The 26,736-nt window shown below is 36.4% G+C and overlaps 5 protein-coding genes across 5 annotated transcripts; 2 read left to right on the forward strand and 3 right to left on the reverse strand.

Moving 5' to 3' along the window:
- Positions 1-14,390: 14,390 nt before the first annotated feature.
- GLAREA_07624 (uncharacterized protein) lies at positions 14,391-15,871 on the reverse strand (the record flags this gene model as incomplete). Its single annotated transcript, XM_008082311.1, has 3 exons — positions 14,391-14,661; positions 14,730-15,582; positions 15,643-15,871. The coding sequence occupies 3 exons, from the start codon at positions 15,869-15,871 to the stop codon at positions 14,391-14,393; spliced, it is 1,353 nt and encodes a 450-aa protein (XP_008080502.1).
- A 3,981-nt stretch (positions 15,872-19,852) lies between these two features.
- Positions 19,853-20,277, forward strand: GLAREA_07625 (Hydrophobin II, HfbII; the record flags this gene model as incomplete). Its single annotated transcript, XM_008082312.1, has 3 exons — positions 19,853-20,024; positions 20,087-20,172; positions 20,233-20,277. 3 exons carry the CDS (start codon positions 19,853-19,855, stop codon positions 20,275-20,277), a joined length of 303 nt encoding a protein of 100 aa, XP_008080503.1.
- A 1,379-nt stretch (positions 20,278-21,656) lies between these two features.
- Positions 21,657-23,894, reverse strand: GLAREA_07626 (ARM repeat-containing protein; the record flags this gene model as incomplete). The annotated part of the gene is made up of 2 exons (XM_008082313.1): positions 21,657-23,491; positions 23,540-23,894. The coding sequence occupies 2 exons, from the start codon at positions 23,892-23,894 to the stop codon at positions 21,657-21,659; spliced, it is 2,190 nt and encodes a 729-aa protein (XP_008080504.1).
- A 176-nt stretch (positions 23,895-24,070) lies between these two features.
- Positions 24,071-24,858, forward strand: GLAREA_07627 (UBC-like protein; the record flags this gene model as incomplete). The annotated part of the gene is made up of 2 exons (XM_008082314.1): positions 24,071-24,137; positions 24,221-24,858. The coding sequence occupies 2 exons, from the start codon at positions 24,071-24,073 to the stop codon at positions 24,856-24,858; spliced, it is 705 nt and encodes a 234-aa protein (XP_008080505.1).
- Positions 24,859-25,122: 264 nt separating this feature from the next.
- Positions 25,123-26,316, reverse strand: GLAREA_07628 (TPR-like protein; the record flags this gene model as incomplete). Its single annotated transcript, XM_008082315.1, has 1 exon — positions 25,123-26,316. The coding sequence occupies one exon, from the start codon at positions 26,314-26,316 to the stop codon at positions 25,123-25,125; it is 1,194 nt and encodes a 397-aa protein (XP_008080506.1).
- Between the last annotated feature and the right edge of the window lie 420 nt (positions 26,317-26,736).

The following is a 26,736-nucleotide window of genomic DNA, read 5'->3' on the forward strand; positions in this document are numbered from 1 at the left end:
ATTAGAATTTACTAGTTCTATTTCTATAACTAGAGCTAATAGTACTTCTAGTAGTACTAGTTTAAGGAGAGATATATAGAATACTAAAAAGATATTTATACTTTTTAGTAGAACTAGTTTATAATTTAAAGGTCTCTTATATACTTTAGTTTTAAATAGTTCTAGTTTCTTATTATCTAGTTTATTACTTAGTCGTTTTATTTAGATATTTCGTCTAACTAAATAAACTCTATCCCCCTCTTTTAGTATAGACTTCTAACTACGTTTCTTATTATAGTAGGACGCGTTTTATTCTAAGATAAACTTAAGTTCTTCGATAAGTTATTTATAAAGAGAGAAAAGGTTATTAATAAGAATTCTGTCTACCTAATTATCGATAGATATATTATAAAGTTCTTAGAACGCTATTTTCTTATAACTAAAGTTAGCTTTAAATACTAATACTTATATTATTTTCGTAGTAGTACTATTATATAAGAACTAGGCTATTAGTAATAAGGCGACCTAGTTATCTTACTTATAGTTTATATAATACCTTAAGTATACTTTAACTACTTAGTTTATTCTTTTATTACCTCTATTTATTTATAGATAGAATAATATTAATAGCTTTCGCTTTATTTCTATATAGGCGGCTACGGCCGTCTAGAATTTAGATATAAATAGCTTATCTTAGTCTAAGACTATTTCTTCTAGAGTACTATAGTCTATAACTATATATTAAATAAAAGCGTATACTAGCTTCTTAGTAGTACTTAATTCCTTATATAGTATAAGGATTATATACTTAGTAAGTCTTTCTATTATAACTAGAATTAAATCGAATTTAACTTCTATTATTATATCTTTTAATAAGAGGAGTTTAATAATAAAGTTCTATAATATTATTTTCTATAGTTTCTTTAGAATAGGTATTTGTCCTATAAGTCTATAAGGTATATAGTATATAGACTTATTTCGAATATAGGTATTATACTTAGTTACTACTTTCTTAACTAGAGTTTATAGCTTATCGATATAAAATTACTACTAGATTTTCTAGAAGGTTCTTCTAATTTCTTAATAACTATATTCTAGAGCTTTATAGAACTTCTAGATAAACTCTAAAGCGTATAAACCTAGTACTTTAAGTTTACTATCTTTATATAGTAAATTTCTTTTAGAAACTACTAGTTCTTTATTCTAGGTAGTTATAATATTATTTTACTATAGGCCTCGGATTTTAGTAAGGGTAGTAATAACCTTAGAGTTAGAGATAAGATTTCTATTCTTATCTTCTTTAAGAATAGCTTACTTTTTATAGATCTTATCTTCTTTATATCTAGGTTAACGGCTTAAAGTGTTAGCTCGGGGATTATTTATTTCTTTTATATATTTAATTATAATATTAAAATAGGCGAGTTCTTTAGCCTATTATACTATTTGTCGATTATCTAATTTCTTTATTATTAAAAATATTTATAAGTTCTTATAATCTATAAGAATAATAATAGGGAATTTAGCTCCTTAAAGATAAATCTTCTAATATCTTAGTACTTTAACTATAGCTATAAGTTTCTTCTTATAAATATTATAGTTCTATTTAGCCGGCGAGTATTTCTTAAAGTAATATATAATAAGGTATATCTTTCTATTCTTGTCTAGTTATAGGTAAATAGCGCCTATAGTAGTATCTAAGGTATTAGTCTCGACTATACTTAGTTTATTAATACTAAAACTTCTAATAACTAGTTTCTTAGTAAACTAGTCTTTTAATTCTTATATAGCTACTCTCTTCTTTTCTTCTATAAAGAAAGGTACGTCTTTTCGAGTAAGATTAGTAAGTAGTCCTGTAATTGTTAAATATTCTTTTATAAATTATTAGTAGAAGTTTCTAAAGCTAAGAAACGACTAGATATTCTTAATATTTTCTAATTCTAGCTAGTCCTTTATTTGTTAGATCTTCTCTAAGTTAATACTTATTTTTTCTAGTTTAATAATAAACCCTAGAAACTTAGTTTTCTAAGTACCGAATATTATAAATAGCGTCGGCCTCGGCGTCGTAATACTCCTAGGACTAAAGGTCCTAGAATTAGGCGAGGTTACGGAAATCGAGTAGTTTCTAAGACCGCCGTCTAATAGCTTAATTTAGTTAATATTAGTAATATTTATATTAACAGATAGGCCCCGGTTTAGGGTACTATTACGTAATAATAGAAGTTTGACAAGTTCGCTAGGCGAACTTATTAAACCGGCTAGAAGTTTAACGAGTTTAACTAGTAAACCTATTAAACTTAAGAAAAGAAAGTTCTATATAATAATTGTAATTTTCTTAGATAGAAGCTTTATACTTAACTTACTATAGTAATAGTATATTATCTATTTAACTTACTCTTATTATAATAAATATACCTTCGAGTATATAATCTAATAATCTTATACGTACTTACTTATATACTAACCCGATAAAACCTCTATCTATAGTATATAGAATAACTAAATTATTATACTTTAAGTATCTATTCTAGGTATACCTCGATTATTAATAATAGCTTTATCTAGTAAGAAAACTACTCTACTACCTAACGTTAGTCTAACCGCTAGTTATATTAAACTTACTTCTATTACTAACCTAACTTAGAAAAGTAGTAAGAAACGCGACAATATTAGTATACTAAACGACGATAGGAGAAATATTACGGTCGAAAACGTAGTACTACTTAAAGTAGTACTACCCGAGTAATATACTAAAGAACGCTTAAAATTAAAGACGTTTCTTATTTAGGCCGAACTTTACTTCGCCTTTAATAAAGAATAGTTTAGTAAGGAGAAGTATAAGGTCCTATAGGCCTCGTCTTATCTTAAGGATACCGCTTATCTTTAGATCTAACCTTTTATTAGAGACTACTTTAAGTATAATAATAAACCGGCTAGTATAATAGTAATAACTCGAAAGATCTTTAGAGATTTTAGAAGTTTTAAGGTAGGAATATAACGAATATTTAGAGATATTAACGCTAAAAGGACGGCTATACGTAAGCTATTAGCCCTTACCTAAATAGGCTCGGCAATTTACTATACTATAGAGTTCTAATACTATAGAAACGAAACTAGATAGAATACTACGGCGCTACTCGAAATCTTCTAGCGAGGATTAAAATACTACCTTAGAGAAGAAATAGTATACTAGGGATAAGTTTACTATAATATAATAACTATAATTAAAGAGGTAGTTAAACTAGATAACTACCTCTATAAGTTCTATAAGAAACGAGAAAAGCCTAATAACTACTATAAGGGTTACTATAAGTAGTATAGTAATACTAGGTAATTAAATATAGCTTTTAAGAAAACCTCGTAATAGGGATAGCTCTCTAATAAGGAAAGATAGCGACGCCGAGAGAAGAGACTTTATTATAAGTATAGATAATCTTATTACCTAGCTAGCTTCTACTATAAAGAAAACTATAAAGGCCCGGGGAAGTAGCTTAATACTATGTACTAGTTAGCGATAATATACTATATAGCTCGAACTATACTAACCTTAGTATACTCTAGTATAGATACCTTACCTCTCTATATAGAACCTCGAGATAATATATAACTACTAGTAAACTAGAAATATTACCTAGAAGATAACTATTATCTTACGGCCGACTCTAAGAATAGTAACTCGTTATATTTCGAGTAAAAAGAGGTTAAACTAGAACTAGAAGAACTCTAGTACTTTAATAAGGCTACATTAGAAGAAAACCTTTAAAAGATAAGTTACGGCTACTACTTTATAGTAACTAATTAAACCGTCGAGAAAAATCCTAAGACTAGTACCCGCTACGAGGTCGTATATATCGATACTAAAAGAATAGTATTCGTTTAGTAAGGTACTAATAAAGTAACTACTAAGTTATTAGGCCTATTAATATAGCTACCTTAGCTAGTAGACTTACTTAAACCTAGAGATATCTAGGAAATTATTAGCTAATATCCTAGAAGACGACTATAGAAATAAGCCTTCTTTATAGAGGGGTAGGTACCTATCTTCGCCTAATAAGAAGTCTCGATACCTAATATAAATACTCTATATATAAGTATACTCTACTAACTAAAGGCTTAGAAATCTTATTACTAAGTTTAGGTTAACTTAGTAAGAGACGTAAAAGTTATAGAGTTCCTCTTAAACCTATATAAGATTTACGTAACTAACGGTTAGAGACAAATTATAGTAGAAATAAAGATTTATAGTAAGAAAATCCGAGTTATACTAGACTTAAAGACTACTAGGAATTTTATCTTACTTAATATAGTAAAAGAATTAAATATTTTTATTATAAGTATAAGACTATATATACTCTAACTAGTAGATAGAACTAATACTAACTATAATAAAGAAGTAGTAGACTAAGCTATAGTCCTCTTTAAACTATTCTCTCTAGATAGATATAAAGTAGATATTTAATTTAATATCTCGAATATAGAGAACTATAAAGCTATCTTAGAGATACTTTAGTTCCGAGAATATAACCCGGAGATAGACTAGTATACTAATATAGTAACCTATAAAAGATATACCTATAAGGGTTTATAGTAACTAGAAGACTAGAGAGAGGTTAGTACTACCTTCTCTAAAGTACCCGGATACCTTAAGAGAACCGAGGGTCCTTTATAGAATACTAGTAAGAGTATAGAAAAATAAATACTTATATAGTATTAAGAGTATAAGAAGTTATTCGAAAACCCGAAAGACTTTTAAGCCTTACCTAAATATTAACTATAAGACTATAAGATTAATTTTAAAGAAGAATCGAAATACTCTTTAGAAACCTTAAGGCGCTACTATTTCGATACTACTAGGACGCTAGAGGAGTACGTTAAAATAGTACTTAAGAAAGGATAGATTAGAGAGTCTAAATTACTAATAGTATTAAATATACTAGTTGTCGCGAAACTAGGCGATAATAATAAAAGACCTTATATTAACCTCTAACGAGTTAATAATATTACTATTACTAATAAATATTTATTATCTAACGCCTAGTACTTATAGAATAAGCTAGCTAAGGCTAAGATATTTATAAAAGTAGACTAGAGAAACGCCTTTAACTTAATATAGATTAAGAAGAGTAAAGAATAGAAGTTCGCCTTTCTAGTACTCTCTAGACTCTATAAACCTTTAGTTATACTTATAATAATTCGTATTCTACCCGCGGTAGACTAGGGTCGTAAGGTTAGTATAAGGTAAGTAGGCGTATTATTACTAGGTATAGACTCGGAGGTCTATTTATTATAATAAGAGTAAGATAAACTAATAAGATACTATTACTATAGTAAGTTAAGTATAAAGCTTCTATCTAAGGAAATTACAATTATTATATATAACCTTCGTTCCCTAGATCTCTAGATCCCTCCTACTATAAGGACCCGTTAGGCCTACTAGACTTAGAGGAGCCCGGGGAGGGCCCCGGGGCTCTATTACGTACTCTTTAGTTTCTTACGTAATACTATTCTAGAGGCTCTTAGCTCTTATATAAAATCCCCTTAGAGATAGTATCTTAGTCGTAATACTAGCCCCTATTCGGACTAGTGTGTCCTTACGTTTAAGTATAACTAAATAAAATTCTTTAGTTACTAATAACTAAGTTTCTTTATTAATATAACTAATAGTATTTAACGAAAATTAAAAGAACGTCTTAACCTTACTTATAATATTAAAACAAATAGTTTCGAGATAACTTTTTACTCCTTATATATAAAAGAAGGGCGAAGGTATATAATAGATATAAACTAGTTATCGCGGTATTCTAAATATATCCGCCGTAAATACACCTATAACGGCTTATCTAATTCCTAGAAAAAGAACGTTCCTAGTAAGGAGGCTCGGGCGGCTATAGACTATTAGATCGAGAAACTAGAGAAGTAGGAGGACGAGGCGATAGCTAAGGTCTTACGCCTATAGAAACAACGGTAGCTTCTTTATAAGAAGAAGTTCGAAATATCTAAGAAGGGCCTTTAGTTTCTTAATAAGCTAGATACCTAGGAGGAGAGATAAAGGCTCGAAAACGAGGCCTAGGCGATTAAAAAATCGCTACCTCTAATTAGTAATACTATAAATCTCGACGAGATCCTAGGTTTTTTCGACCCTAACCTAGCTTTCTAGTCGTCTTTAGAGTTTAGTAGTAAAACTTCTTAAGCTACTTTAGATAGTTAAGGTTTTCTACTAGTTCTTATATATTTTCTAATTATAGGTAATCCTTCTACTTAATTAGGTACTTTAGTTTCCCTCTAACGTATTTATAGTCTAAGATTCTCTCGACTTTATACTTAGTATTAGGGTTTACTAGTTATATTTCTATTACTAGAGCTAGTAGGGCTCTTGGCGGCGCTAGTTCGAGGAGGGATATATAGAATACTAGAAAGATATTTATACTTTTTAGTAGAGCTAGTTTATAATTTAAAGACTCTTTATATACTTTAGTTTTAAATAGTTCTAGTTTCTTATTATCTAGTTTATTACTTAGTCGTTTTATTTAGATATTTCGTCTAACTAAATAAACTCTATCCCTCTCTATTAGTATAGGCTTCTAACTACGTTTCTTATTATAGTAGAATACGTTTCGTTCTAAGATAAACTTAAGTTCTTCAATAAGTTATTTATAAAGAGAGAAAAGGTTATTAATAAGAATCCTTTCTATCTAACTATTAATAGCCGCGTTATAAGGTTCTTAGAACGCTATTTTCTTATAACCGAAGTTAGCTTTAAATAGCGATACTTATATTATTTCTATAGCTATACTATTATACGAGAACTAGACTATTAGTAATAAGGCGATCTAATTATCTTACTTATAGTTTACGTAATACCTTAAGTATACTTTAACTACTTAGTTTATTCTTTTATTACCTCTATTTATTTATAGATAGAATAATATTAATAGCTTTCGCTTTATTTCTATATAGGCGGCTACGGCCGTCTAGAATTTAGATATAAATAGCTTATCTTAGTCTAAGACTATTTCTTCTAGAGTACTATAGTCTATAACTATATATTAGATAAAAGCGTATACTAGTTTCTTAGTAGTACTTAACTCCTTATATAGTATAAGGATTATATACTTAGTAAGTCTTTCTATTATAACTAGAATCGCGTCGTACTTAACTTCTATTATTAGATCTCTTAATAGTAGAAGTTTAATAATAAAGTCTTATAATATTATTTTCTATAGTTTCTTTAGGATTAGTATTTATCCTATAAGTCTATAAGGTATATAGTATATAGACTTATTTCGAATATAGACGTTATATTTAGTTACTACTTTCTTAACTAAAGTTTATAGTCTATTAACGTAATATTACTACTAAATTCTCTAGAGGGTTCTTCTAATTTCTTAATAACTATATTCTAGGGCTTTATAGAATTTCTAGATAAACTCTAAAGTATATAAGCTTAGTACCTTAAGTTTTCTATCCTTATATAGCGAGTTTTCCTTAGAAACTACTAGTTCTTTATTCTAGGCGGCTATAATATTATTATACTATAGACCTTGGATTTTAGTAAGGGTAGTAATTACCTTAGAGTTAGAGATAAGATTTCTATTCTAGTCTTCTTTAAAGATAGCTTACTTTTTATAGATCTTATCTTCTTTATATTCTAGTTAATAGCTTAAAGCGTTAGTCTAGAGATTATCTATTCTTTTTACGTATTTAATTATAATATCGAAATAGGCGAGTTCTTTAGCCTATTATACTATTTATTAATTATCTAATTTCTTTATTATTAAGAATATTTATAGGTTCTTATAATCTATAAAGATAATAATAGAGAATTTAGCTCCTTAAAGATAAATCTTCTAATATCTTAGTACTTTAACTATAGCTATAAGTTTCTTCTTATAGATATTATAGTTCTATTTAGCTAGCGAGTATTTCTTAGAGTAATATATAATAGGGTATATCTTTCTATTCTCGTCTAGTTATAGGTAAATAGTACCTATAGTAGTATTTAAGGTATCGGTCTCGACTATACTTAGTTTATTAATACTAAAACTTCTAATAACTAGTTCTTTAGCGAACTAGTCCTTTAACTCTTATATAGCTACTCTCTCTTTTTCTTCTATAAGAAAAGATACGTCTTTCTAGGTAAGATTAGTAAGTAGTCCCGTAATTTTCGAATAACCCTCTATAAATTATTAGTAAAAGTTTCTAAAACTAAGAAATAACTAGACGTCTTTAACGTTTTCTAACTCTAGCTAGTCCTTTATTTATTAGACCTTCTCTAGGTTAATATTTATTTTTTCTAGTTTAATAATAAATTCTAGAAACTTAGTTTTCTAAGTACCGAATTTATATTTCTCTAGCTTTAGTCTTAAGTCTACTTTAGCTAAGGCTTCTAGAACTAAGTAGATATACTTCTTATATTTATTCTTATTCTCTAAATAAATAAGAATATTATCGAGGTAGTAGATAATAAACTTATTAAGATAGTCTCGTAGAATATTATTATTCTATCTCTAGTAAGTTATAGAGGCGTTAGTTAACTTAAATAGTATAATAGTATATTTATATTAGCTAGAGAGTATAATAAATATAGTTATCTACTTATATTCTTCCTTAATTCTAATAAGGTTAAAGGTATTTCTCTAGTCGAGTTTCGTAAATATTTTTACTTTAGCTAGTCTATTCTATAGATACTATATATTTAGTAAAGGGTATTAGTTCTTAATAGTAATATCGTTTAGCCTTTAAAAGTCTTTATAAGGTCTCTCTTTATTATTACTTATCTTTACTACTACTAATATATTTAAAGTAGCTAGCGATTTAGATAGCCTAATCTATTCTTTCTTAAGTACTATATTGACGTATTTCTTTAATGTCTTAGAGACGTCGAACTAGTATTATCTTAATTTCTTAGAAGGCGGTTATCTTTCTTCTTTTAGATTAATCTTATAATTCTATAGTTAGTATTTAGGTAAGGCTTAAAAGTCTTCTAGGTTTTCGAATAACTTCTTAAATCTTCTATACTATATAGATATTTATTTTTCTATACCCTTACTAGTATCCTATAGAGAACCCTCTATTTCTTCGAGGTATCTAGACACTTTAGAGGAGGTAGTATAAACCTCTCTCCGGCCTTATAGTTAAACCTATATACCCTTATAGGCGTATCTTCTATAGTTTATAGTATTTATATACTAGTCTATTTCGGGGTTATACTCTCGGATCTAGGCTATTTCTAATATAGCCTTATAATGTCCGATTTCGGTAATATTAAACTAGATATTAGCTTTATATCTATCTAGTAAGAATAATTTAGACGAGATAGTTACTTTATTAACTTATCTATTAATATAATCTAACCTATCTATAAGTTTTAGAGAGTATAGTTAAATATTAGTTATAAGAATATTTAACTTCTTTACTATATAAGGTAAGATATAGTTTCTATTAGCTTCTAAGTTAATTATAACTTTAATTAGTTTTCCTCTAATCTTTATTTCGACTATAATTTATCTCTATTCTCTAGTAGTATAGAGCTTATAAGAGTCTAATAATATCTCGGTAACCTCTATATCTCGGAGTAGGTTAGTCTATATATAGTATTACGTTACCTATTCTTATAAATAATAGAGTATACTAAGGTATAGAGTATACGTATCTAGAATCGAGGCCTTCTATTAGGTAAACTCGTCGGTTTATTCTTTAATAAAGGAGACCTATTTCTAAATATATTTTCCTAGAGATCTACTAATAATCTCTTATATATCTTCTAGCTTAAGAATATTATTTAAGTAGAGTAACTACCTAATTAGTCTAAGTAGTTCGATAGTTATTTTCTAGGTATATTCTTATTAGAATACTACCCTTTTTATATCTATAAAAGATACTTTATAACGTATATTAATTATAGGTTTCTCTCTCTATATCTATTAGTTAGTAGTAAACTTCTAGCTATCCTTAGTTTTCTAGATATTTCCTTCTTCTATTATCCCCTAAAAGTACTAGTATTCTCTAGGTTTTAGGACTACTTTCTCGAGTTAGTAGGCCGAGAGGCTATCGGGTTCTAAGTCTATCTAGTATAAGGAGTCTTTAATCTAGTATTCCTTTTTTACTAGAGGTATTTCGGATCTTACCTAGACCGCCGAACTTAATTTAGTAGCCTCTTACTTACCCTAATTACCTTTTAGTAGAGTAGCTCTATCTATTACTACTAGTTATCTAGTAGGGCTAAACTATTTTTTCTAGCCTTTCTATAGCTTTCCTTTATAATAGAAGCTAGCTATATAATCTTCTTTTCTATACTTAAAGTAGAGTCTCTTCTCTCTTCGACGTATTCTCTCTTTATTAGAAAGTTTCTTTCTATTCTTTTCTAAAGCGCTAAGTTCCCTTCTAGTAATTGTATTAAGTTCTATTAGATTACTATAGTAGTTCTTTAATAGACGTATATAGTAAGAATAGACCTCTTTCTTTTTAATATAGCGCTTATATACTTAGTTATTAATCTTAATAGCGGCTTTACTTAGCTTATAAAGAGTCTTAAGAGAATCTATACACGATAATTTATTCTTTATAAATTCCTTTAATTCTTTATAGAATAATATTCTTAGGGCTTTATTACCTAGTCCTAACCTAGCTAAGGTTTACTAGAAGTTAATATTATAGCGGATAGCTAACCTAGTCTAGGTAAGCTTAAGTAAGGCTAGCTCCGACTTTTTCTTAATATCGATATCCTTAAAGGCCTTTCTTATACTAGCTATAAAGTCTTTTATTAATTTAAAATAATCTTTAACGAACTAGAAGTAAACTATAGATACTAAGCCCGTTTAGGTCTTATTTTCCTAGTAATCGCTAATATAAGGCTCGATCTAGTTATAGGCCCTTCTCTCGAAGTACGAGATTAGAAATAAAACCTTATCTATATTATTTCTAAACTTATCTCCGTAAAAACCTATATAGAGCTAAGCCTTTATAATAAACTACTCTAGGTTAGCTAGAGTTCTATTATACTTATCTAGCGGAGAGATTCGCAGGCCTTTCTTTACCTCGATTATAGTAGGGACTAGTAGTAGTAGAGGTACTAGGGTTTCTACGACACTTCCGGCTAGACTAGTAACGTTTAAAGCTATTATTAATAATCTAGTACTTACTAAGAATAAGTACTTAAAGTATAACGATTTAGTTCTACCCGGGGTAGACTAGAGTTATTATAAGGTTAGTATATTAAGAAGTAGGCGTAAGATTATTACTTATAGATTTAGAGATCTATTTATTATAATAAGAGTAAGTTAAATAGATAATATACTATTACTATAATAAGTTAAGTATAAAGCTCCTATCTAAGGAAATTATAATTATTATATAGAACTTTCTTTCCTTAAGTTTAATAGGTTTACTAGCGAACTTATCGAACTTCTATTATTACGTGACAGTACTCTAAACTAAGGCCTATCCGCTAATATAAATATTATTAACTTTAACTAAATTAACCTATTAGACGGCAGTCCCGGGAACTACTTAATTCCCGTAACCTCGCCTAATCCTAGGACCTTTAGTCCTAGAAGTATTACGACGCCGAGACCGACGCTACTCGTAATAAGTTCTAGGAATCGCTCGATTTCTATAACCTTATCTAATCTTAGGACTTTTAGTCTTAGGAGTATTACAACGCTAAGGCCGACGCTACTCGTAATACCTAGAACTACTATCTAGTAGTTTTATTTAGTTAATACTAGCTATATTTAGGTTAGCGGATAGGCCTCGGTTTAGGGTACTATTACGTAATAATAAAAGTTTAATAGGTTTACCTAGTAAACCTATTAAACTAAGTAAGAGTTTAATAAGTTTAACTAGAGAACTTATTATACTTAAGAGAAGGTAGTTCTATATAATAATTATAATTTTCTTAAATAGAAGCTTTATACTTAACTTACTATAGTAATAGTATATTATTTATTTAACTTACTCTTATTATAATAAATAGATCTCTAAATCTATAAGTAATACTTTATACTACTACTTACTATATACTAACCTTATAATACTTTAGTCTACTATTAGGTAGAGAACCGAATTATTATAATATAAGATATTTATAAATATTTAATAGATTAATAGTTATAAATAATATATTAGTAGTTATCTTATAGATTAATTAGTTTAGCTTTAAAGCTTATAAATAACTAAGATTATTATTTATATAAGAGAATAGTTCTTCTCTTAGTTTTAAAGTTCTTTAAGTAAAATATATACTTTATTATATATTATTAAGTTATATAGTCTTTATTATATAAAATTTTAATTTAATTTTCTTATAAAAATTTATAAACTATAGTCTTATTACTATACTATATAACTTACTAATTTAATTAAATAGTATAATTATAGAAGGTAAAATTTAGAATAAAGTGTAATAAAGACTAGATAACTTAATAATATATAAAAAGTATATATTTTACTTAAAGAACTTAAAACTATAGAGAGAATTTCTAACTATATATAAACTTTAGAATAAGTTATTAGTAAGCTTTAAAGCTAAAATATTAACCTATAGTATAATTACCGATATCTTAAGGGATTTAATTAACCTATAGTATAACTACTAATATCTTTAGATATCTAACTAGCCTATAGTATAAGTACTAATATCTATACTATATAAAGTAGCCTATTAGATTAAATAGCGCTATATATACCTATATGCTAGTTAAATTACTAAGGCTTACTATATTATTATTCTTATCTCTAATAAATAGAAATAATAGAAATACGTAGACTTATTTTAAACTATAGTACTACTAAGCCTTAACCTAATTAAGTATAGAAAGAGAATAATATAAGTATTTATTACTATATATTATATATAAAATTAATAATAATACTTTTAATACTAAGCTTACTTTTAATTAAGTAATATAATAATTTTAATACTAGACTTACTTTTACTTTAAACTTAAAAATAAATATAATTAATAGTAATATACTATTTTTAATAATAGATTTATAATTAGTAAGTTTAATTAGTTATTTTATTATTATTTAAAGTAAATAATAAAAATATAATACTATTTACCTTTAATAGTAAATTAGTTATATACTTTAAAAGAAGATAAGTATATAATTTAAAATTATAAGTAAATACTAAAATAATAATAATAAAATCTAGTTTTCTAAATATTATTAAAATACTATACTTATAGTATATTATACTATTATTTAAATAATTTTAGTAAAAACTATATATATTATAATAATTTATTTAGAATAGTATTAAACTATTACTTTTATAATTTAAAGAAAAGATTAAGATTTCTTTTATAATTTATAATAACTACTAACTTCTATAAACTTAAAATTTTATCTAGAAATATAGAAATTAGTTTTTATTTTTTATTAGACATCTATCTATATACCTTTACCTATCTGTCTCTATCTTTACTACATTCGGTCCCTAGCTCTATCGTGTCTAATTTCGAATTCTCTGTTATGCTTTTTAATCTCAGCTTCGTCCTTACGTGTCTTCTCCTGAGCCATTTCGTTCCGGATTTTGGAACTGCTCCCATCATCGCCAGAGTTCTTACCTCCGTTCTTCACCTCGCCACCCGTGGGGCTACTGCCGGTCTCTTTTGCCTCTTTGCTCCTCGACCCTCCAGATTGCGCCGAGGCGTCCTCGGGAGTCTGCTTCGAATTCCCTGCCTTGGTCGGGCCAGCACCGGTATTCTGTCCTACGGAAGGTGGCTCGGGGCCTGGGTGTTCGGCGTTCTGCTTCGCGTCGCTGGATCCAGGTTGTTCTTGTGGATTGGAGGCATCTGGGTTCCCGTCGGGGTCTCCATAGCCTTGAGCGGAAAGGGCTGGAGTTGATGAGATGGCGCGGATTGCTTCTGGCTGGCGAAGTGGTCCTCGACCGAAGCTCCTAAGAGCCATGCTGGGCTTGAAGACTGGTCTGAAGAGAGGCATGGTGGATTGGGTGTGCGCGTCGAGTCAACGAAAGATTTGTGAATTGATTTGATTGATTGATGGAGGGAGGGAGGGATGGATGTCAGGCAAAGTTCAAAAAGAAAGGAAGGAGCTCCATCTGTAATATGGGGTAGCAGATGTTGTGGGCTAAGGTTATGAGCTAAGTAGCTCCTCTGCCAAGCCGCCCATTGTGCATTACATCATGATCAGGATTTATGGGGATTGCAGGTGGTCAACGAGGAAGGCACAACAGGACTCTTCCATTCTTCCCCTCAGCCAGGCCTAGGCCTACAATAGTGCGATGCACACTTTCTTACGTCTATGTTTGCGATACCAAAGACCTCGGGACTCTATAGTCACGGCATCATTGCTACCAGGCAGTATTTCCTCCACGACATCATCATCATTTTCCGTTAACCTGGAACATTGCAACTCTACAGCCACAGGCAGTGTTTTCAACGCAACAATCAAACCATGAGTTGCGATTTCAAGGCGGTCGAAGCTTTCAATGAGCCCACGACGGCCAGGCAGATCACAGGCGAAATGGCATACGACATTGCGATGAATTTCGCAATCGCCATCTTCTCCTCCTCCTCCGTTCCACTAACATCAGCCAAAGCTGTAAGCTTTGTTGCGGGAGGGCCGGTAGGTAGGAGCATCAACACAAACCATAGCATTGGATCATGACCCAGCCACCTGGTGTTCGACGCGATCGTGTAGACAGTTCCAATGCTAACACTTTGTACAGAATTATTAGTTTGCGCCCCATCACAAATCATGTCAGAGGCTCATGGGTTATCACTCACATAGGCCACATGATGAATCTAATAAAAAAGATTGTCAGGGCAAAGCTCGGCCTCATCTGGCCGCTCGATTCGCCTTGCTTCATTTTCACGAGGCACGTGCTGAGTTTTGCACCAACAGCAACAAGCTCCAGAGCCGCAAAGAGATCACCAACGTCTTCGAGAGACGACGTCAACCATGCCTTGAATATCCCACCATGACTCGGGGAGTCGAAAAATGCCCGCTTAAGTATCGGGGTCAAGCCGAGTACGGCACCGATTGCAGCTCCAATGAGAGGTGCCGTGAGGAAGCTCTTTATGACCGAAAGACCATTTTGAAGCCAGAAGGGCAATCTAGAGTAATGCTTATGACATCTTTGGGAGATGCCATTGATAAGATTGTGACTATGGTGGGCGATCTCGTCAGGAAGTAATGTTGTCCTCTCGGTCTCAACATCTTCCTCTTCCTCCGCTGTTCGTCCCATCCAATTGCGCGGGTCTGTATGTTCATTGTCACAATCCTCAGTCTGGTCGTCGATCTCTTGTTCCACGTTCCTGTTGTCATCGTCATTGTCTTCTGGACTCTCCTCGTCGTCGAGAAGTTTCGGTCCAACCGCGAAGGTGAACGTATTGCTCACTATCGAGGCAAAGAGAAAGTACGACGTTGCTCGAGTGACTGCGTCTGAGCTTGTATCATCCACCCCAGTGGTCAGACTCTCAAGGATACCCGAAGTTTGGAGAGACTTGGTGAGAAGCAGCGGCAGGGCCGTGGTATTGTTGAAACATATTGCCGGTGTAGTCCAGGCAGGGAACTTAAATGCTCTTCGTAGGAAGTATCCCACTGTCATGGAGGAAAGGGTATACACAATGGCCCAGGCTACGAGTATTTAGTCTTTGCTCACTGCTCAATGTATCGCAACAGCTTTTACAGGCATACCTAGAACTGGAATTACACCTCCTACCGAATCGGACGATAACTCGGTGCCAACGTTTGTGATGAGCAACGCGGGGAGAAACACGCCAACACAGAGCTGATTGATGTCCCTTGATGACGATTCTCGCAAGAGACGAAATCGGGAAGCAACCACTCCGTAACTCATGGTTAGAAGAACAGAGAGAGAAGCCTGCAAAGCACCCAAGAAACACTGCAATACACTACTCGACATCTTTAGCTTTGGTTATAGATACTTGAGTGTGTGTGACTGGTGGCTGGTGGCTGGTATATCGGAATAAATATAGGTGGTATTTGAGGGATACAAGACAAACTGAGACGAATAATTTTGATGTGCAAATGTAGAAGTTTGTCATTATTATAATGCGCCCCGAACTAGATCGCTTCCACTTAATTGAATAAGATCCTACATCACGTTTACTGTCATGTTAAATACTTGTATCTATACGTGTCTGGTAATTGCTTTGGGGGAGTGCTTGGTCGTCTGGTTTTAGGACAACGTCGGTCATTCGGTCAGAGACAAAAGAGAACGCGTGACACAATACTTTTTGGCTTTTCTTTTACGAATATGACGATACGCGCCATTGTAACGCCCTCTTCAGCATGTTGTTATCGGATGTGAAAAATGCCAAGTCGCGAACAAACCAATGCTAGCAATATTCTGGAGCTAACAATAAATCAACAAAAGCTACTAATCCTGAGATTCGAAGCAATGAATGGAGTTGTTGTCACAGGCTTGTTTACAAATCTCGGGATGAGTGTACCAACATGGAGATGACTTATTTTGTGCCCCCCAAGCGGCTTCCTTCCTCGAACAATAATTGATGGAGGCTTGTTACCGTGTAGACTTGCTGTCATTAGGTTCAATAGTTTCATAACAGCACATGTATTTTGGCTTAATAAGTCCTCTAAATGTGTATGGGATGCGTGGTTGTATATTAGCTAATATACCCGCGAATCCTGCTCTTTTAGATAGCAGAATAGTTACCAACCATGAACGGTAACAAATACCAGCCGATTTGGGAGCAAAGAGCACAGCATGTTGTTTGAGTGCTTCTTGCCGCATGTTAAACGTGAATCAGCAGTCTTCACGAGCGGAGTCTAAGACAGTAAGCTCCAAGCTTTTTTGTTGCTATTACCAACATGAAAACAAAGAACGATAGCCCAGATAAAAGTTCAAGACATTTAGGCTTGCGTCTCGAATAGAACATCTTAGAGACATAACTAAAAGGTCTAGCTAATATTGTTTCTTGACTGATTGGGACACATGACTTAATGATAGAAGTCCATGCGCGGTTCTGGTTGAAACAATATTTTTCGGATTAAATTATAAAGGGGTCCGCTAAATCTCAATCATGATTTTAATAATTCTTAAACGTTACTTAACAAACTACAATATAGAATAAATACTTAGCCTAGAGATATTAAAAACCTAGAATAAGTAGCGATGTTTGTCTTCGTTACTTTAAAAGCATTCTAACGAGAGAGTTAGGACACTATGTCGATATTAGTAAGGTAAGAAAAGTAGTAAAGCTTACTACTTACTATAAGGTAATAAGATAAAAGACGTCTTACTTTTAATGAAAACGGTAACCTTTACGACATAGTAATAAAAACTAGATAACAAAAATAAAAAGAGGTAAGTATTCCCTGTTAAGGTAGTTCCGAGAGAGACAGAGTAGTAGAAAGTCATGTAACGATTAAGAATTATCAAAAAATGCGATTAGGATTTAGCAGAGCCCATTATAAATTTCAAACATTCTAGTTGCCTCACATGCCAAACGTGAAGAGGCGATTGTGCTACAGGTGAACGTATTCAAATTACATTATTGTCTTCAGAACGGCTACAGATGAGAAATGCTCGATGACTCGACAGCAATTTGAGTATGGTTTGCTCATTAACAAATGATGAAGCGAGTAAAATCAGGCCTTTCTAGATAATACCTCTCAGAAAATCCTTTGGCGAATTGAAGTAAGAATGTCGATACTACGATTGGAACGGGATCTTATAAACCAGAAAATTGCTGTTTAGACATACGTTGACATCGGGCGAATCACGTTCTCGTGGCCTAATCTCATGGTGAGTCCTGGAATAGTTCTTGGGGGTTGGGATTGCACAAAGGGTCCTAATATCATCAAACCAACACACATACTCCCGCTATCTCGAGATTGAGCTTCTTAGCATGTTTCCGTTTGCGTAGAAGCGGGCAGGTAATATAAGGTTATAATTCCCTCGGTGGACTGTAATTGATGCCGGATATCAAACTGTTGAATATCAAACTGTTGAATTGAATTGAATGTAGAGCACGGTAATCTCTAAGTTACTGATCCGGGGAACACGTTGTACTCCACTGCTTCGGGGGGAGTCCACATTTTGAATACACGTAAGTAAATTTCCTTCTGTTCGTAATTTTAAAAAACCCATAAGGATATTGCTGTTGTATTTGTGATGCGGTCTATTGCAAAGTAAGCACTTCTTCCGTGACGAATTATAAATGTCCCCAGCGACAACGTATTTCATTGCATAAGCTGATTGAAATTGTCCCACGTGGGGTCTGCTCTTGTTGTGCCTAATTAAGGGACTCAGAAAGATCTGACAAGAACCAGAAGTAGAAGGGAGTCCATCCAATCGGGCGGTGTAAATATCTCCAAACGTCGTTCCTGGCTGCGCTCGCTTAAAGCTACGTCAAATTACCTTCGTCGCTTCGAGAACACATCTGTCGCTTAGAGCCCCCTCAGAGCATTGTCTGTTGTGGCGATACAGCTCTGAGCAGACCAATACCAAGCAGCATTGTAGGTCGCTGGATTGGATAGCAACGAATGGCTTTTTCGGAGCCATGATCCCGGTTCCGCACATGCATAACGGCGATTTTATAACGAAATATAGCCTAATCTTAGACGATCAAGTCAGGGCAAGCGCTCGGGTTGCTACTTCATATGTCATATCCACAAATCCCTGTGCCAAAAAACAAGATCTGCCGAAAAGGGGGCCCCTGTATCGTTACAAGCGAGCCTCGCTTACAGACCCCTTGTTCTCCTGGTTTCCTGCAGTTGTTTCTCATCCTATCAAAGTTCTTACCATAATTACAACGTGAAATATGATGCAGATCGCCGTTGGGGTCGTGTCTGATGTTGTGGCTTTTCTCTGGAAGTAGAGATGTTCTTGCCACCAGGAATAAACTAGAAGCAGGCGAGGGGAGTTGGGAATCATCAAGGCTCGAAGCTCCGTGTTCTTGTTGTCTTCAGTTCTTTTAACCTGCAAGCCATTGATAGAGATTGAGATCATTGAAATAGCCCAAGAACTCTTGGTACAGTTATCTTTACCTCTGTTGGCACTCCATCTATACACTGTATTATTAGCGACGGTTTTCGGTGTGTCAAACGCATGAAACCTCTCAACCAAGCGCCCCTATGAGAGCGTCGATCAGTCTGTGGCTGGTTAATCCCAACACCAAAACTCTTGTTTTAAGACAAGTAAGGATGCTGTAAACGTCTTTCATTGTTAATGGAGCCTCTTTAGCTGTCACTTTTCCTTTGAGATCGAGCTCCGCCACGTCTCCCCGGCTTCCACACCCTAGGCATACTCATGACGATGATCTGCTCTCCCCTATTATGCTCGATCCTGGAATAGCTGAATCTAGCTGCATTGGCTCAAACTCATTGGCTAGCTAATTTGACCTATCCGTGCATTTCAAAAGCCCAATTGAAAATATCTGTTTAGGGCATAATTCCAAGAAATTTGTAGCAGGGAGTAAGAGGTACTTGCGTACAGGGCGTGTTGATCAATATCAAAAACCAAACGGCGAACAGCGGAACAACTGAAGCGAGAATGAAATCCGGATATATGAGAATAATGACCTTGAGAGATGACGAAAGGGGGAGTATTGAGCTGGAAACTTGTATCTAGTTCCTTGCTGTTATGTGCCTGTTATGAGCAAGGTACCAAGATCGACAAATTTGATTGCCTGTAACCAGAGAGCAACGGTGGTGATACCGACGTAATTAGAAGAAGTTGATACGAGTTGGTGAAGTCAAGGAGTAGTAAGAAAAGGTATAAAGCAAGCTCCGTTTCCCAGGAAAGCACATCATCACAACCATCAATCACATCTTCAACACATCTTCTACACATCTTCAATCTACGCCTTTCATAAATCAATCCAATCATATACTTGATCATCTCAAACCAACCGCCAACATGCAGTTCCAAATTCTAACTCTTGTTACTTTCCTCTCTACGGCCATTGCCTCCCCAGCAAACTCCGCGCTCGTACAAAACCGACAACTGGGGCTTTGCTCCTCAGCAGCAACAAACCCACTCTGTTGTGACGTCAACGTTCTCGGCGTTGCGGATTTAAACTGTCAAGTTCGTAAGTATTGCCCCTGAAACTAGAATCACAATCAAATATTGGGAGTTGCTCACAATCGCTAGCCCCAACTATCCCAACGAGTGTGCCAGACTTCAACGACATCTGTGCTAGTATTGGAAAAATCAACATGTGCTGCATTTTGCCAATTGTATGTTATTCTACTACTTAACACCCTCATTCGAATCAAGCTGACATAATTTCTCTTTAGCTTGGTCAGGCACTTCTCTGCACATCCCCAGACAGCAGCACTTAAATTGAGTACTCTGTTATTGTAAGATTTAGACAGTTATCTTTGAGCTTCTGTACAGCACTTGTCACTGTATGACACTATCACTTGATATCAGAGGAGGATAAAATGGTTGTCTAGAGGTGTCTCAAATTAGAGGGTCTCGGGCTGTACTTGTATCTTATTAGAGAAACGTCCGGTAACAATAAATAACGTTATTATCATTCGCTTAAAATGTTGATTATTTCATGACATTGACACTTTACTGGAAGGCATGTGCTACACTTCATTGGGTACAAGGTGCGGCAGATTCATCCAACAAGTAGATCACATAATACCCAGTGGATGAGTTTAATTGCAACAACCTTGAAGAATGATGAATGATATTTAGGTTATCTTGCGCAGCGAACCTGGCTAACTACTTGTATGTTTAACCAAATGTTCAGTAACTTCGAAGTAAAGTGCGGAGAAACAATTTATAGAATCCGAGAACTTATCAGGACTGGGCCATACCACCTAAACAGCTTATATGGAGGCAGGAGGAATAAGCTAGTAGTGATGCTGTAGAGACATAAATACCATAATGCCAGACACTAGACTATACACAACTATAAACAGTAACTAGTGCATGGGTTCTAAAGTCGGTGGATCCGCCTTGCCTCCAAGTCCTAGCGCTACAGGGCTGATCACACAGTATTATAGAATAAAGGCCTGTCAAACGAACAAAATCTCAGCAAGGAGGACTGTGCCTGCATTACTACCAACGTGGCTACCTAGCTGGGTTGGCTGCAATTTGTATCTGCCTAGTGGCAAGCGAGCGTTATTCTGTGTTGATATAAAACGTCGCAAAGAAATCCATTATGCCTAACGCGAGTAACCCTGGCATGTGAATAAATAAAGAGATCCCTCCAAATAAAGTCACCCCGATTTGATCGGCCAGAGAGTGGACTAACACGCTTTGTAGAATTCTGACGATAGTGTCGCATTCCTAATTGTTCGAGAAGCTGTTAGTGCTTAACTTATGCACACTCCCTAAACAGCCACAAAACCCCGAGATGTTTAGGTGTCCAATGGATTGGATGTTGATACATAAACTGCACCACTTTATGGCCTTTGCAGTCCAAAACTCCCCCAAAAGTATACTGTTGAAGTTTGAGTGCAACTACGCCATACCATAAACACAACGCACCGCTGGTCTCTTACAAAACACCGTTGTTGACGACTAGTCGAGTTTATGTGAAGAAATACTGGAGCCGAGCCAAGAAGCTGTTTGACACAAAGAGACCCAAAGTAATACAATATAGTATATGATGGGAGCATGCCTAGCAGGACGTAGTGTGTCGAGATATGTGTGATAAACTAAGGGAACACAGTAGAGAGGGTATCATTACGGACAACCAAGATAATCACAACATCTCTAGGAGGAGAGCAGCTCCCTTGTTGCCAACCACCTTCACCTTTATAAATTTAGCTTTCTTTGCCGCAGCCTTCCCATCAGTCTCCTTTTCTGCAGCTTCCCTCCTCAGTCTCTGATCTGTGGTTTCCTCTGTGGCAGCAGCCTGTAACATTTTCTCTTTTGCTTTGAGGCTTTCTTTTACTTCAGAAGCTTGTGTAAAACTATCGGATTCAAGAAGAGCCAGCGGAACGAATGAGCTTGACCCTGTAGCCCACTCAACAATATGATCCTTGATTTGTGGGTAAAGTATATCTGCGAAGTCAAGCGCTGGATCGGTAGCTACGATGGTTTTGGTCTTCGCATCAAATCGACCACCAGCGACAAGAGCTTTAAGCATCTTGCCGCCAAAGGGTGTGTTGGCAACATGTAGGACTGGAGAATCTCCCTCTGCAGCATCGTTGGCCAGAGTAGCGGATGTAATGGAAGGATCCCCACTGGCGGTTCGTGCAATTGCTTCTAGTGCGCCGCTCTTATCACCGTCCGCCCCAAAAAGGACTTCGGTAACAAACTGACACCCGAACGTCGTCAAAACCAAATCCGATGCTGCAGTTTCAATAGACCTGAGCAGATACGGCGACAGAGCCTTCGCAAGTTCCGTCCGTCTAATCTCCGGGTCCTTTTTGCTAGTTGTTGCTCGAGCAACATCGATTTCTGCCAAGATCTCCAGATCCGAGGCGTGGCTCGAAGGAAACAAGGATTTTGTTCTCCCCTGGAAGAGGTAAAGCAACGTGATGCGGGCATTTGGATCATTTGCGAAAGCAAGTGTGTTCTCTACCTGCTTTGCAGCGTCCTTAGACAGTAACTCTGGAAATATTGATTTTGCAGTCAAAACCGTATCGTCAATGACTTCGTATGCGGCAAGTATAATAACATGCCCATTTGGATCGCCAGCCATGGTGTGCATGGTATCTTTATAGGTCTTTAAGATCTGCTTTCGGTCTTTCGCAACACCGTAAGCTAACGCGAGACAGACCACCCTGGAACCAGATCTTGTAAAAGCCAAGTTCTTGAGCAAGTCACCCTCTTCGTCGCCCTTGATGAGTTCTATGAAGTCTGTCACTTCCTCAGTTCCAGGCTTGGCGTTGAGGAAGTATTGAAGCATTGCATCGTGTAGAAGTGTGAATGCAGTGAACTTCTTTTGGATTAAATGATTGACCAATTCTAGCAGTGACTTCATGATAGGACCACGTTTTCCTGGTTCAGCTATCAGAACAGCCGAGAGATCTGTGGGAACTTTCTCGTCTTTGGCGTTTTCAAAAAGAGCAAACTCCGCACCATACCATTCTCGGAGAATGATAGCCTTTTGCTGCCTGGTTGCAACCCCACGGTAAATATCGTCGAGGATCCAGGATGCCTCTGGATGCTTGATAAGCCGTCGTACGTGACCATAAAACTCTGGGACGATCAAATCTCTGATCTCATCGTCACCCTGGACCAACAATTTTCCGATCAGGAATTTCGCGTATTTGCTTTCTGCAAGCTGACGATATGTGCCCGCTAGCTCCTTCGCAATCATCTTCTTCTGCTCAGGATTGGCATATTTGATAGCGGTCTGAACGACCCTGACACTGTCATGCTTCAGTACGAACTCCTTGATTCTCCCCGTAATAATGTCGAAGAGCTCCGCGACCAACGTCTTCCTTTCATCTTTCGGAACATGGGATTTTCTACGCAACCGCTCCCAAATCTTCTTGGTCCTCGCCAGATCATCTGCCATAGGCTTCGCAGCTTTCCTCTCCTTCACGAGTTGTTTTTGCTTGGCGTGAGCTTCCTTCGAGGATTGATCTGCCTACATTAACGAGTGCGTAATGCATGGGTTCTGAACAAACCTACTGCTTGTAATGACTACCTTCAATCTATCAGGATGCAGACCATCCGCTTCCGTAACAGCGTCTTCTGATTCAGAATCAAGAGCTACACCGCCATCCGAGTCCGAGATGTCAGAATCCTCGCTTGAGCTGGGCGCCGTAGATTTATTGGGCTTTTTCAATGCTGTCGAACGATCGCTATTTGATGTCGATTCGGTAGTGTTTGTATCGATCGCGCTTCTAGTGGTCCTGGCTTTCTTGCTATTTCTGGCACTCGTATTCTTTTCTCTCACAGGATACTCTTTCCTTTTCGACGTATTCCCTTTTGCGACCGCCATAGCGTCCGTTTTGCTCTTCGTCGTCGTCGTCGCAGAAGGCATCGTGTGTTGTTCTGTGGTCCTTCGAAAACAACCGTTCGAACTTTTTTGGTCCGATTATTGTCGCCTGCATTTTCTTATCTCCCAAAAATTTGATCGGCGCTAGACAAGGGGCCGACAATACCCCACCGTTAATACCACTCGAAGTTCCTGGAGTCGCAAAGTACTTATTCTGCATCATGGGGAGAGAGGAACAAGCTGAGGAACGAGAAGTTCTGGATAGCATCTTCCCTGACGAGATTCAAGGTGAGTGCAGCCGGCGTGGTGTATAATCGTCACTGTTTCGTGTCACACTACCCCGCCAAAGTTCCAAACTCATACCTTTCCAGATATCTCGGAACATGAATTTCGTATATCAGTGTTGCTGGATATCACGAGCGACGACGGGGATGACGCGGAGCCGCCAACAATCCTCCTTCAAGTAAAGTACCCAGATGCCTATCCAGACGAGCCTCCTGTGCTTGATATTCTCGCCCCCCCAAACGCACCCACGCATTCATTCTTTAGTGTAAATGGAGACCGACAACTGTTACTCGAATCGCTCACAGAGGCAGTCCAAGAAAACATCGGCATGCAAATGATATTTACGCTGCATAGCACCTTGAAAGAGAATGCCGAACAAATCATTGGAGAGCGTCAGGAAGCTGCGAGGAATGTTCAAGAACAGAAACTTCTCGCTATTGAGGCTGAGGAGAACAAGAAATTCCATGGAACACCGGTGACAGTTGAAACATTCGGCCCGTGGAGGGATCAATTCATGCGGGAGATGGAGGAAGAGAAAATGAAGGCCGAGGAGGATGAAGCTGCCGCGGAAAAGAAGCGAAATAGGGGAAAGGAAGCAGTAGTATTGTTGACTGGACGGCAATTGTGGGAGAGAGGCTTAGCTGGAAAGGTCGAGGAAGAAGAAGACGATGATGAAGACGAGAGAAAGGCAGTGATGGAGGGAGTCGAAAAGATGAAGGTATGAAGTGTGCATAGACATGTGGCTGATTTGAGAACATTGGAGTTGCATTAATGGCGTTGGAATACCAAAATGTATCAGTGATCGGGGGGCTCGACAGTTGATGTAAATTCTAGATTTTTGGGACAGGGGGAGAGAGACAGCAGCGACGATACCCCGCATATAACGTCTGGTACCTGAGTCTCAGCATACATTGTCAAGTGTTTCCTCTTATCCGTATTACGGAACTAGTTTGGCCTAAACAACCTGAAGGATATCACGTATTTTTAACTAAGACCCGGCCATTTCTTCATCAGCATTTTCGTCTTCATCGTCCTCCCATTCATCCCCATCCTCATCTTCGCCACCCCCTACCGCACCACCGAGTGCAGCTTCTAGTGTTGCAAGAAGCTCCCTGGCATGTTCACCGAGCCTCTCGTCCTCGTAGTCTTGCTGGTCAAACAAACGGAGACTGTGTGACAGCCACTGCCGACTTGATACCCAGGAGACTCTCCAATTGTCTCCATCACTAGTCTCGGCCGTCAATTCACCATTCCTCTGCTTTTCTCCCAATATGTAGAGGCCCCAACCCCCAAGATACCATACCTCGACACTACTGTCATCTTCACCCACCAGTCGCTCCAAAACCTCGATAGCTTCAACATCCATATCCGACTCCATCAGCAGCCTTGCTAGACTGACTCTTGTGGGAAAATCGGGGATTTGCGAATTTTCGGGAGGCAGATGTTTCCACAAATCTAGACTCCTCCTCAATGCCGCCTGCGCATCTTGAAGCCTTGATTGCGATATCCTAACATTCGCCAAAGTTTGCCATGGCTCGGGAAACTCAGGAGCCACCAAAGTAGCTTCCGTCACTAACGATTCGCACTTCTGTTCCGCGTCTTCTTCCCAAGACAAGTCTGTCATATATACTTCAACAACTCCGCACAATGCTACCGCTAGCTTCTTCTTCTTTTCCTCTAGCAATAGCTCGCCAACTTCATTTAACTTTTTTCGCTCCTGCAAGGCTTGTATTTGTGTTCGTAAAGCCGAAGCGCCTTTTTCGTACCATCTCAAACTGTCAGTTCCACCCTCCTCACTCAATTGTGCCAGCCACAGAAATTTCTCTGCGCCACCTCCCAGCTCCTCATCAACAGTGCCGTCGGTGTCAATGGCTACCGCTTGCAGAAAATACTGCCTGGCCGCTTCGATTTCACCCAGTTCGATGTGGATTTCGCCTAGAAGGTTGAACGCTGGAAGTGACTGGGCAGACTGAGTATCGAGGAGACCCAAAGCTCGTTTCGCTAAAAGTACCGACTGTTCAATGTCACCCTGCTGGAGACTAGCTGTGGCTTGACCAAGGAGGACTTCGGGTTTTTCTGTTGGAGTACGAGTAGACTGTTTTGAGTGGCTGCCAGCAGCACGATTCAGAGCCGACTTTGCATGGCGCTGTGTTTTCTTGTCATTAGGTTTCGTTTTCGCCATGTTTGCGATGCAGTCTCTTCACCGGTGAATCGTAAAAACAGGAGTTGAGAGGTTGCGCCTGGCTCCAAAAACTGTCTGTTTAATTTTCTGAGATTTCGCGACCACGATTAGAGACAAAACGCTAGCCGTGCCGATAAGCCCCACTTGCCGGCATGGCGATTTTGGAGTATTGTGGTCATAGCTTTCTCTCCATGCCTCTCGCACGCGCTCGCGGCTGCCATTATTCTGTCTAGGGAACGACAATCTCCCCGATTGTTTTGTAGTAAGAACTTTGCAACATGGAACTTGAGACTGTGGGGGTTCAAGGTATCATTGTATGTACATTATAATTAGTTTATATGACTTCAGAAACTCATCTGCTGTACCGAAAGAAGATTGGGCGATTTGAATAGGGCGAACATATAGCGCGTCAGGTAATCC

Source organism: Glarea lozoyensis, assembly GCF_000409485.1.
Source record: "Glarea lozoyensis ATCC 20868 chromosome Unknown GLAREA16, whole genome shotgun sequence".
NCBI lineage: Eukaryota > Fungi > Ascomycota > Leotiomycetes > Helotiales > Helotiaceae > Glarea > Glarea lozoyensis.